This window comes from Saccopteryx bilineata, chromosome 7, assembly GCF_036850765.1.
Source record: "Saccopteryx bilineata isolate mSacBil1 chromosome 7, mSacBil1_pri_phased_curated, whole genome shotgun sequence".
Classification (NCBI taxonomy): domain Eukaryota; kingdom Metazoa; phylum Chordata; class Mammalia; order Chiroptera; family Emballonuridae; genus Saccopteryx; species Saccopteryx bilineata.
The window spans coordinates 47,471,626-47,484,122 of NC_089496.1; the positions used below are offsets into that span (position 1 = coordinate 47,471,626).

General features: G+C 59.3%; 1 protein-coding gene across 3 annotated transcripts in view; it reads left to right on the forward strand.

Moving 5' to 3' along the window:
• MINDY4 (MINDY lysine 48 deubiquitinase 4) overlaps positions 1-12,497 on the forward strand; it is a 103,672-nt gene that overhangs the window by 66,184 nt on the left and 24,991 nt on the right. For all 3 annotated transcript variants that reach the window (XR_010726613.1, XM_066239748.1, XM_066239749.1), the window contains exon 13: positions 3,610-3,677. Coding sequence is in view for 2 of the 3 variants with exons in the window: in XM_066239748.1 (XP_066095845.1) it covers positions 3,610-3,677 (68 nt within the window). In the remaining variant the exon portion in view is untranslated. The remainder of the gene's footprint in view (positions 1-3,609; positions 3,678-12,497) is intronic.

The following is a 12,497-nucleotide window of genomic DNA, read 5'->3' on the forward strand; positions in this document are numbered from 1 at the left end:
CTCTTTACCATCCAGCTGTGGTTCTTTAATAAGAAACATAAACGCAGGGGAAAGAATGGCTTCCAAATTAAGTACCAGGCACTCTCCATATGCAGAAAGGAAACCTATTATTAAACACTCCCAGAGTGTTGTGATGATGTAGCGACACATGTGAGAGCAAAGCCTGATACCGTCAGTGTACATGATCTGACCAGGGGGGCCACAGCCAAGGGTATCTGTGCTCACATTGTCGGGTGGAGCCGATTGTGACAATCGGGAGCCACCGAGGCCAGGAGAGCGAAGTGCCTGGTGAGGCTTCTGGGGGGCAGAGGAGGGGCCCTGGGGCGATTCTGTGACCCAAGCATCTGAGTCCCCGTCACTGCCCACTGATGGCCCCTGAGTGACCCCTCAGCACTGGAGTCTTCTACATCCTTGAGTATAAGATGGGACCTTCCTCCTCCCTTCGCCTGTACCCCCAGGGTGACCACAAAACCCAGCAAGACAGCGACTGTGACAGAGGTTGAGAGGGTGGGGCTGGCCCCAGGGGAGGGAGCTGCCCTTTTCCCCTCGGCCTCTGGGCTCAGAGCGATTCCCCCTTCCTGCCCGGCTCTGTCCCTGGTTCAAGTGGTCCGTGGCCGGCCCTGCTCTCTCTGGAAGGCCGTGTTTTCCCTGCACTTTAATTTGTGTTTTTGCTGGAAGCCATGGAGCTGCCTCAGCACTACCCTCACCGAATTCATTTTTCATGGCCTGGGCCTAAGAGGGCTGGATCGTGCCAGGGCTGGAAATGAACACTGAGCCATCTCTGCCCAAAATAAATAGCCTCCTGGCTGAGTTTTCATTACCGCTCGCCCTCTGGGCGAGATGTCTGGCTGGCCCGCGTGCGCTGGGGGTGCCTCCGCCCCTGCCGTGACTGGGGCTCCTTGGTGGGCTCAGGTCTCTGCGGGCCAGAGCAGTACCGGCCCTTCTTCCCAAGTGGGGCTGGCCGTTCTTCCAGATCCGGGTGATGGTTTCCGGCCTCTCAGCGTAGGCGCCTGGCCCTGTGGTCTCCCATGTCTTGGCAGCTTGAGTTTGATGAGATAATTTTAATAATTTTTTTTTTAAAACAAAGTGGGATATTGGTGCCATTCAGTCATGGTCTGGCAAGGGCCAGGAGCCCGGCTGGGGGTCGTTTCCTCGCCGTCTGGAGTCTCACCTACCCAGTCCACAGGAGGCCGCGGCCAGGGCTCGTGCTAGTCCCCTTGAGGGTGTTCCAACGACCGCGGAAAGCCTGGCCCTAGTCGTAATAACAGTCCTTCACACTTACAGAGGGCGAGGGCTTACAACGGGCCTCTGTGTCCCCTCCCTGCAGTCCTGAGGGGGGACGGGCGCTGCAGGCGTGGCGCAGGGGGAAGCAGATGGAGGAGTCGTGGCCTCCCCGAGCCAGGGTTCGAGCCCGTGGCCGGAGTCGGTAGGCACTTTAGAAGGGGAACTGAGATGAAGGGCGCTTTGCAACATGCACGTCTGGGGTCGGGCTGCGGTGAGGGCGCAGGTGGCCCATGTCCTCCGGGGCTACGTTCCCGGGGCAAGGACGTCAGCCCTACTCTCTGCAGTCGTCAGAGCGCGCACCACAACCCAAAGTACGCGTGTGTTATCCTTGCTTTGCAGATGGGGAAACGGAGGATGACAGGTGACCGGCCTGAGGTCACAGAATTGAGTTGAGATTGATATAAGATTGTTGTTGACTCACTCATTCCATTCCTACTTCCAAAAAAAAAAAAAAAAAAAGGTTGTAAAGTTACTTTCTGAAAAATGACGTCCTCGGTCATTTCTGTGTTCTGACTATGGTAAACCTGCCCTCTGGCCTCAAGGCCTTTGCACGTGCTTTTCCTCTCACCTGGAACAGCGTTCCCTTCTCTCTTGACTCCTCCTTGTAGCTTGGGGTTCTGTTCAGACGCCACTTCCTCCAGAAAGCCTCCCTTGACACGCCCTCCATCCCTAATTCCTGTCGTGTTGAAGGCCCTGTGATTCCCATCAGAGAAGACCCCTCCCCACCCTTTTCAGTGGCTACTGTTCTTTCTTCCCTTAGTTACTTCCACGAGGTCAGGTCTATGTCCATCTGTTCACGAGGACAGCCTCAGCAGGGAGCATCCTTTTGGCACAGAAATGTCATGTGGTACTTTTTCTTTTTTCTTTTGAATGACTAATTGAATTACTGGATGAAAGTAAAAACTATATTTTGAGAAAAAGATATAATTTTATCAGGAGCTTAAGCTAAAATAATTATGATAGTTGAGCACCATATTGGGCTCTGAGCTTCCTAGCATCCAAGGCAAAAATGGAAAATATACGTTCTATAATTCTTATCGTTCCAGGAAAAACAATGATAAAAAGCCATTTGGTTGTAAGTCCAAAAAGAAACTGATCACATGTAAGGAACTGACTATTTTAACAGGCAACATCTTTCACAGCAGTTCAGAGAAGTGGTATTGTCACCAAAGTGGGATGAGTAAGGTCTTCATACTGATTTGGAGCTAGGGGATGGCGTTTCGTTTTTCTAGGGAACTGAAGTAACCTGGTCCAGCCCAGTGGCCTGTGGCCTGCGGGGCTCACTGGACAGGTGGGCAGTGCAGAGCCAGCATTGTCCTGACAGCTACACAGGTGCTGGGCCCTGCTCTAAGTGCTTTACAAAGATTATCTCAGTCTTCACAGTAACCTGAAGAGCGTAGGTCCTATTATTCTTTCCCTTGTTCACAGATGAGAAGACTGGGGGCAGAGAAGTTAAGAAGTGTCCTTGTGGTCACGTAGCTAGGAGTGGCCAAGCTGGGATTTAAACCCAGGCAGCTGGACCTTGGGCTGTGGGCATCAAACCAGGGTCGGGACTAGGGGAGACAAATAAGGTGCTCACCTTGGGTGCAGAATTCAAGGGGGTCCCCAAAACCTCAGTAATCAGCATAAATAATATTGTAATACAATAGCTAAAAATTAACAAAGTTAATCCAAAAAATTCATAAGGAGGCAACATATAAAGATTTTTATAAAAAACCAGAACCTCCCTTTCTCATGCCCAGCAGACCTCACTGCCCCTCCTGACAGGTCGGCCCCAGCCGGCTCTCTGCGGCTGTGCCCATGGCAGGGTTCTTTGGAGTAAGGTATTTGGAGTCAGAGGGCGCCCCCTGCAAGCCCACCGGGCTGTTACCAGCTGCATGACCTCGGGCCCCTTGCTCGGTTTCTGAGCCCCGACTTCCTGACGTGGCCGAGGGCAGCAATGGCTGCTCCTGGTGTTTGTTCTCACTGCGTTCCTGATGGAGCAGGCCTGTGAGAGTTTGAAGGGTGACAGCGGGAGATGCTTGCATTGGACAGGGGTGGGGGTGGGGGGAGCTGCTTCCGCCGCTGTTGTATCCTGACCTCCAGGACTTGCAGGTCTAGGGTGGGCTCCTTGGTGGGCACTGTGTCTGCTGCCATTGTCACTCAGGCTGGGGTGTTCCTCGGCCTTGAGGGGTCTGGCATGGTGAGGCCGGGACAGGGTCTGCCTTGGGGCCACGCAGCCGCCTCTGGGGCTCAGGGGCAGCTGCTCCCTGGGCTGTGGCCCCCAAGGAAGTGAGAGGAGGGAGGTGCGGGCCTGATGGGTGCTCCTCCTTTCTCCCCTTCCAGTTTGAAGTGGGCCCCTTTGGATGCATCCTGCTCACGCTGTCTGCCATCCTGTCCCGGTCCATAGAGCTGTGAGTACCCTCCGCCCTCGGTTCCCGGGGCGGCTTATCTGTCTTCTGTCTCGTTCCTGTGCCCCCCCCTCAGAGCCCAGCGCAGTGCTTGGTGCCCAGTGGTGTGCCCTTAGTGAGCCTGGTTGGAAGGAGGAAAGGCTGGTGGAGCGGAGAGCCCTTACCCTCTGCGGACACCCGTGTTCAGTGCTGCCTGCTCTCTGGTCTCCACACGTGTGCTGGGAGTGCGGGGGTGACCTGAGACTTTACTGGGTCCACTTCACGCATGTGGACTCCCCAGGGACATGTGCGGGGAGGGACACTTGAGTCTGAGACCTGTGAGCTGACCGAGGGCCCCTCAGAGCTCAGGGGAAGGGGACTCACCCTCGGCCAAGGCCGTCCGCAGGCTGTGAGGCTCGGGTCTGTGCCAGCCCTGAGGAGGTGACCGGGCGGGAACCCAGGGGGCCTTGGAGGCAGAGGGCGCAGAAGGCTGGGTCCCCAACCTTCGGTGTCCTTATCAAATGTGACCTCTGGGCCGCCTGAGAGCTGGAGCTCCCCCGTCATGCTCATTCCCTAGGAGCCTTCTTACCCATGTTTGTCACCGGGGCATTTTGTCACCAGGGAGAGTTCAGATTAATGGCACATTAATAGTCTTGTGAAGTACGATTGATTGCGCTGTTCACTTCCAAGCAGAGAGCAGGCCCGGGGTGTGGAGACCTGGGGGAGTGTCTATCTGCTTTGCGGTGTTTGGCGTTGGGGAGCACTTGGGAACAGCCCTGAGCAGGTGGGCCCTGCGCAGTGGGGAGCTGGAAGGCGTCACTGTGCGGTGCCCAGGCCGGGGAGACCCCGGGGAAGGAGACACTTGCTCCTGGGGCTGGGTCTGGGCGGCCCGCCCTTGCTGCCCGCAGCCGCTGGTGCTGGGGGGAGGCCGGCTGGGGCCCTGAGGCCTGGTGCCTCCGGCCTGCCTGCTGCGTGCTGCCACTGACCTCATTAAGTGCGTGTGTGCGCACAGCGTTTTCTGCTGGCATTCTTCTCCTAATCCTGCCATAATGACGCGATTCATTCCCGGCCCGGCTCACGTGCGTGGGGAGCGTAAGCAGCACCGCCTCCCTCCCCAGCCTGGGTTTGCTAATCCCGGGGCTGACAGCGTTGTGGCGGCGGCAATGTGTGTGTGTGGGGGTGTCTCCTGGTGTAGGTTAGACCCCTGACCTCGCTGGAGGGGCCTGGTGAGATCTGCCTGTGTGATCCTCTCAGCCTCAGTTTCCCCATCTGTAGAGTGTCTTGTTCAGCCCTGGGGGGCGAGGCCCTGGCTCACCAGCCTGGGGGCTGGCTCTCTGTTCACTCGCCTGCTCCTGTGGGGAGTGGTTCTGGCAGCCTGTCTGGGCTGCTTCTCCCCCACCCCCTCCGCCTCATCCGTCCCCGCCCAGGCCGAGGCACCTGGGGGACATGTGCAAGGAAGGCTGCCCTGCTGGACCCACAGAGCCTCATGCTCATGGGCCTGAAGCCAGAGTCCTACCAGACCCCTTCCCGTTCACCACACACACACACACACACACACACACACCAGCTGCAGTCACCTGCCCTTGTTCCCGGGCAGGGGAGAGAGAGTATGTTAATGACAGACCCCTTCCCTTCATGGCCCTGAGGCCCTTCCCGTAGCCTGGAGGCCGACAGCTTGGAGGTCTCCCTGGCAGCGTGGCCAGCCAGCTCCGCCCTCCAGGAGGCCTGGCACAGAGACCTGCACTAGTGCTGGACTCGGGAGGGCACTGGCCGGGTTTGTCTCGCTCCTGTGGCCTCCCTGCCCCTTTTCTGAGAGGACGGTGTAGAGCAGTGGTCCCCAACCCCCGGGCCATGGACCGGTACCGGTCCGCAGAGAAAGAATGAATAACTTAAATTATTTCTGTTTTATTTATAGTTAAGTCTGAATGATGTTTTATTTTTTGAAAAATGACCAGATTCCCTCTGTTACATCCATCTAAGACTCACTCTTAACGCTTGTCTCGGTCATGTGATACATTTATCCGTCCCACCCTAAAGGCTGGTCCGTGAAAATATTTTCTGACATTAAACTGGTTCGTGGCCCAAAAAAGGTTGGGGACCGCTGGTGTAGAGGACATGCTCGTCAGCGCCAGGCAGCGGGACCCACAGCAGCCCACATCTCGGGAGCTTCTTGTGTGCCAGGCCCTTTGCTCTGACGTTTCACACATGTAGCTCATTCGGCTCCACAGCCACCCTGTCGTGTGGCACTGTTGTGACAGCTGTCACCCTCCCTGTCTTTCAGATGGAGAAACGAGGCTTTGGCAGGTGACTGGCTTGGCCCTAGTTCACTCGGATCAACCAGGGAGTCTGACCCCAGACAGGGCTCTTTGGGTTTGCTGTTTAAGGACCTGAACTTGGGAACAAAACGGACTTGGTTTCAGGCCTGACTCTGACCCTCGGAGCCCGAGTTTGTCTGTAAAACGGGGATGAAACTCCTGCCTCTCGAGATTGAACGGAAACATAAATGTGTGTTTGGCACGCCTCCCGCTGGGCAGCAAGCCTGAGAGGATGGCCGCTGCTATCTGGCCGTGTCTCTGCTGTGCTCAGATGCCTCTTGTGCCCTCGAGCTGGAGGCGTGGCCACAGGGATGTCCTGCCGTTGGTGATGGTCCACCTGCGGCTGTGCTCACCCTTGGCGGGCACTTCCTGAGTGGCCCGGGGGCTCCCTGGGCATGGTGCTGTTCCTCAGGTTGGGCAGAGGAGCAGCGGAAGACTCCCCCCTGCCCTGGGAGTGCGCCACCCAGAGGTGTGCTGGAGAAGACACTCAACTCTCTTACGCGTTTAAGTTCAAGATTAGTTAGGCTACCCCAGGCCATCAGGGAGGCATGGGGCAGTCCTTGGGTCTCATGGGCCACTGCTGGGGCTTCTCCAGACCCATGCTCCACCCACCGCCATGGGCAGTCCTAGGATGGCTGCCTGACCACTCTCTGCTCCCATGGGGCTGCTAGAGACGAGCCTTGGGGTGGGGCTGACCTGTCCTCCGTGTTCCAGGGGGCTTCCTGCAGGGGCGGCAGCTGTGAGGATGGAAGACAGGACTGACAAGGAGGACAGGAATGCCCTGAGCAGTCATGATGCTGCCCAGACCCCCAGAGAGGATCATGCTGAAGTTACTTAAAATAGCACATTTACATTCCTGGCATTTCTGAGGGATCCTCTGAAGCAGCTCCTCTCACCTTGGCCTTTGGGAGGGCAGCTCCTGGAACGGCCCACGCCCCTCACAGGCCAGTCACGTTGCATGCCCCACGGAGCTCCCCTGAGCCTCTGGGCTTCGATCTCGGGAGGGATGCCAGGCCTGGCTCCAGGTTCACTGTGACCCGCTTGGCAGTGACAACGGTCCCAGGACAGTAAAAAGCCACTTATTCTGGCCTGCCTTGGGGGTTAGCAGCTCGTAAACACCCTTCCTTGTAGACATTGGGGCACCCGGGGGAAACGACACCGGCCCAGGTACTACTTGTCAGACGGAGTGAGTGACAGGGCACAGAAAGGAGAGTGTCCTCATTGGCTGCAACGCTGCTGTGGGGCACTCGGGGCCCGTCCTCGCTCTGCTGCCCACAAGCTGTGTGGCTGACCCCACCTGTGCCTTCGTTTCTCATCTCTAACGGGGGGTGGGAGGGGGGTGGGTAGTGCTTCTCTGTCTCTTTGTATAGTGAAAAGAATCGGATTTCTTTTTTGAGTAAACCATATGGTGAAGCTCAGCGTATGAAGCAAAACTGCTTTCCCTGGAGCAGTGGGGCTGGGGGGGGCCGAGCCCTGCTTGTCCCTCCCTGCCCCCCAGCCAGGCGCCTCTTTGAGGTCCCTGTTATGGAGAAGCCCCGCTCTGTAAACAGCTTGAGAACTGTTGGGCCAGGTGCTTGCCAAGGACCTTCCGATCTGGCTGTGCCAAAGCCTCTGAGCCTGGCAGGGTGAGCGGTGACTGCTTTGGGCAGTAGACCACATGTCCTGGTGGCCCAGAGAGCGAGGAGTGTGTCCCGGGTCACGTGCCGTTCAGGCAGGGAGCAGTGGAGCGGGGGCCACGCACCCCACCCCGTCCTGTACAGTCACAGTGTGTGTGACAGAGGCTGAGGGCACGCCACCCCTCCCTCCGAGCAGGGTTCTCGGACGCGTGCCCGAGGCCCAGGGCAGCCCTCAGTCCAGAGCCAACCCCTCCTGTCCCTTGGCTGTCCCCGGCGCTGGGGAGCCAGGGTGAGGGCGTGCAGCCTGGCCCCTTCGCCCCCAGAGGCTGAGAGCGCAGAGGCAGAGCTGGCCCTGAGTGCCGTCCGCCCAGGCGCTGCAAGGCCTCGCGAAGGATTCACGTTCTCCCTGTCAATGTCAGACCCTCCGCTTTCTTTCCTCAGGTCTTGAGTTGCTGACAGTAAATCTCACGCAGGATTCCAGGCTGTCCCAGCCCCCCTGCCTTCCAAACCCCACGGCCTGAACTTTCTCCAGCACGCCCCATGGGCGCTCGGGGCCCAGGGGTCGGGCCAGCCCGGAGCCAGGCCTGCGCCGCGCAGCACTCGGCCCCGTGGGAGGCAGCAGTGGCGGGCCTGGCACCAGGGAGGGCTTGGGCTGGGCAGGCGGGAGACAGCTTGTAGGGGAACCTCTTCATGAGGGGGACCCCTGGCACCGATTACGGTGGCAGCCTGCTGCCCAGAGCCCGGCCGGAAGGTCCAAAATAGGGGGCGGTTTGTCATGTGCTGCAGTCACCCCTGGACGGCACGCCAGGCAGCGAGGGCGAGGGCGGCGTGGCGGCTGTCACTCTCCAGTGTCCAGGAGAGCAAGGCGCCACCAGCAGCACAGCTGTTTCTCTGTGGACAGAGCCCCGAGATGAAAGCCACCGTGAGTGTTGGGAGGCAAAGGCCAGTGACAAACTCAGTTCTTAGCCGCGTCAGCGGGAAACTCCACTGTAAATCGATTCGGATAAGAAGCGTGGGACTTCAGGGGAGGCTATCCCGTTGCTGACGCCTTGCCGTGGCCCGGCCTGGGTCACACCTATCGGGGCAGTCGAAGCCCGCTCAGGCCCCCTCGCTGGCTGCTCGGGAACGGGAACTCTGGCCGCATCAGGAGAGCAGATGTGAGTTGGGCGGGGTCAGGTCGGGGCCGTGGTGGAGCGCCCCCCCCCCTCTGTCTCCTCTGAGGAATGAGGAGAAGCAAAGCCCCCTGTTCTGGCCGAGCTGGGGACCATTTGCACGCTGGTGGGCCAACAGTTTGGAGGTCCGGGTTTGAGCAGGGGGCTGTTCTTGATGCGAATCCCAGGATTTTGGCTGTCACCGTGTCTGTGCTGATGGGAGAGGGTGACAGGCTGTGTGTCCACTGTCTCCTCCCTTGTCTGTCACATGTGCCTCACTCTGCCAGCCCAGGACGAGAGGGGCACAGGACCCCCCAGACCCGGCACCCGACTCCACACAGACCGCAGCTGCTTTGCGGCCCTGCGCAAGGCCCTTGGTCACTCTCACCTGGGTCTCCCACGTGTGACATAGAGACGGTACAGGATGGTCAGGGGCCCTTCCTACCCGACATGCCAGGATCTTTTGACTCTAGCTGGGAAATGGAAGGGAAGGAACTTCCTCAGTGAACTTCACATCAGCTTTAACTTTGATTCAGAGTAGGGTGGAGGCCATGATCACTTTCAGCAAATGTGTCCCAGGAGACCCAGGTGGTGGGTGGAAGTAGCCCCGAAGTGTGCCACTGGGAACAGGTCCCCCAGCCAGACCCCACTGGCCCCCTCCCTGTCCTTGGTCCCTTCCCTGGGACCCGCCCGGTTCCTGGGCAGTGACCAGAGCTCCATTCTGTAGGTCTCTTGTTGGCTCCCTCTGGGGGTGTCGTGAGGCACCCTTGCCCCGTGGAGGGTAAAGCGAGGGATCCTCATTGCCACCCTGAGCTTTTGGGGCTTGCAGCAACCCCAGGGGGACAATGGGCCATTATCCCATTTTACGGATGTGGGAACTGAGGCTTCAAGGAGGTAAGGGCAGGCTGGTGGACACTGTCACTCGAGTCTTCAGGCGCCTGGCCTCGGGCTCTGTGCCTCATTGCCCTTCCTGGGCTGGGGGAGCAGTGCCAGGTGCTGCTCGGCTGTGCCTGCCACCCGAGAAGTGGAGAGCAGGAGCCCAGCTGGGCCGCACAGACCAGACGCTTGTCCCTTTAATCTCAGCCGGCCTGGTGTGGGCAGGGCGGGGCTGGTCCCAGGCTGCGGAGATGGCAAGTCCTGGCCAGTGAGCGGCAGCTGGTGGTCTGCCCCTGGATGCTGAGACTGAGGGCTGAACCGGGGCCCACTTCCCATGGCAGTGAAGGGTGACCTTGCCTGGGACACGTGTCAGGGCTGGGGGAGTCCTCTGATCCTCAGTGCATCCAACCTCCTGACCCACTCACCCAAGGGCTACACCCCTTGCTCCACAAAGAATTTTTGGGTGGGCAGACAATGAGGACGGGCCTGTGGAGGAGGGGGAGGTAAGAGACCTGGTGGAAGCATCTTCTGCTCCAGACCAGCCTCTGTGCCGTGTGGGTAGGAAGCTTCCTTTCTCCTGCCCTGCACACCTCCTGGGACCCAGCTTCTGGGGGCCATTCCACATGGTCTCCCCTGTAGCCTCTCCCTGGATGGGTGTGGGCAGGCTCACAGAAGCTAGAGCCTTTCTGTGTACCTGCAGGCTGAGAGCCCAGCGCTGCAGAAGCTAGAGCCTTTCTGTGCACCTGCAGGCTGAGAGCCCAGCGCTGCAGAAGCTAGAGCCTTTCTGTGCACCTGCAGCTGAGAGCCCAGCGCTGCAGAAGCTAGGGCCTTTCTGTGCACCTGCAGGCTGAGAGCCCAGCGCTGCAGAAGCTAGAGCCTTTCTGTGCACCTGCAGGCTGAGTGCCCAGCGCTGCAGAAGCTAGGGCCTTTCTGTGCACCTGCAGGCTGAGAGCCCAGCGCTGCAGAAGCTAGGGCCTTTCTGTGCACCTGCAGGCTGAGAGCCCAGCGCTGCAGAAGTTAGGGCCTTTCTGTGCACCTGCAGGCTGAGAGCCCAGCGCTGCAAACGCTAGAGCCTTTCTGTGCACCTGCAGGCTGAGAGCCCAGCGCTGCAGAAGTTAGGGCCTTTCTGTGCACCTGCAGCTGAGAGCCCAGCGCTGCAGAAGCTAGAGCCTTTCTGTGCACCTGCAGCTGAGAGCCCAGCGCTGCAGAAGCTAGAGCCTTTCTGTGCACCTGCAGGCTGAGAGCCCAGCGCTGCAGAAGCTAGAGCCTTTCTGTGCACCTGCAGGCTGAGAGCCCAGCGCTGCAGAAGCTAGGGCCTTTCTGTGCACCTGCAGGCTGAGAGCCCAGCGCTGCAGAAGTTAGGGCCTTTCTGTGCACCTGCAGGCTGAGAGCCCAGCGCTGCAGAAGCTAGGGCCTTTCTGTGCACCTGCAGGCTGAGAGCCCAGCGCTGCAGAAGTTAGGGCCTTTCTGTGCACCTGCAGGCTGAGAGCCCAGCGCTGCAAACGCTAGAGCCTTTCTGTGCACCTGCAGGCTGAGAGCCCAGCGCTGCAGAAGCTAGGGCCTTTCTGTGCACCTGCAGGCTGAGAGCCCAGCACTGCAGAAGTTAGGGCCTTTCTGTGCACCTGCAGCTGAGAGCCCAGCGCTGCAGAAGCTAGAGCCTTTCTGTGCACCTGCAGCTGAGAGCCCAGCGCTGCAGAAGCTAGAGCCTTTCTGTGCACCTGCAGGCTGAGAGCCCAGCGCTGCAGAAGCTAGGGCCTTTCTGTGCACCTGCAGGCTGAGTGCCCAGCGCTGCAGAAGTTAGGGCCTTTCTGTGCACCTGCAGGCTGAGTGCCCAGCGCTGCAGAAGTTAGGGCCTTTCTGTGCACCTGCAGGCTGAGAGCCCAGCGCTGCAAACGCTAGAGCCTTTCTGTGCACCTGCAGGCTGAGAGCCCAGCGCTGCAGAAGTTAGAGCCTTTCTGTGCACCTGCAGGCTGAGTGCCCAGCGCTGCAGAAGTTAGGGCCTTTCTGTGCACCTGCAGGCTGAGAGCCCAGCGCTGCAGAAGCTAGGGCCTTTCTGTGCACCTGCAGGCTGAGAGCCCAGCGCTGCAGAAGTTAGAACCTTTCTGTGCACCTGCAGGCTGAGTGCCCAGCGCTGCAGAAGTTAGAGCCTTTCTGTGCACCTGCAGGCTGAGAGCCCAGCGCTGCAGAAGTTAGGGCCTTTCTGTGCACCTGCAGGCTGAGAGCCCAGCGCTGCAGAAGCTAGGGCCTTTCTGTGCACCTGCAGGCTGAGAGCCCAGCGCTGCAGAAGCTAGGGCCTTTCTGTGCACCTGCAGGCTGAGAGCCCAGCGCTGCAGAAGCTAGGGCCTTTCTGTGCACCTGCAGGCTGAGAGCCCAGCGCTGCAGAAGTTAGAGCCTTTCTGTGCACCTGCAGGCTGAGTGCCCAGCGCTGCAGAAGTTAGAGCCTTTCTGTGCACCTGCAGGCTGAGAGCCCAGCGCTGCAGAAGCTAGGGCCTTTCTGTGCACCTGCAGGCTGAGAGCCCAGCGCTGCAGAAGTTAGGGCCTTTCTGTGCACCTGCAGGCTGAGAGCCCAGCGCTGCAGAAGCTAGGGCCTTTCTGTGCACCTGCAGGCTAAGAGCCCAGCGCTGCAGAAGTTAGGGCCTTTCTGTGCACCTGCAGGCTGAGAACCCAGCGCTGCAGAAGTTAGGGCCTTTCTGTGCACCTGCAGGCTGAGAGCCCAGCGCTGCAGAAGTTAGGGCCTTTCTGTGCACCTGCAGGCTGAGAGCCCAGCGCTGCAGAAGTTAGAGCCTTTCTGTGCACCTGCAGGCTGAGAGCCCAGCGCTGCAGAAGTTAGAGCCTTTCTGTGCACCTGCAGGCTGAGAGCCCAGCGCTGCAGAAGTTAGGGCCTTT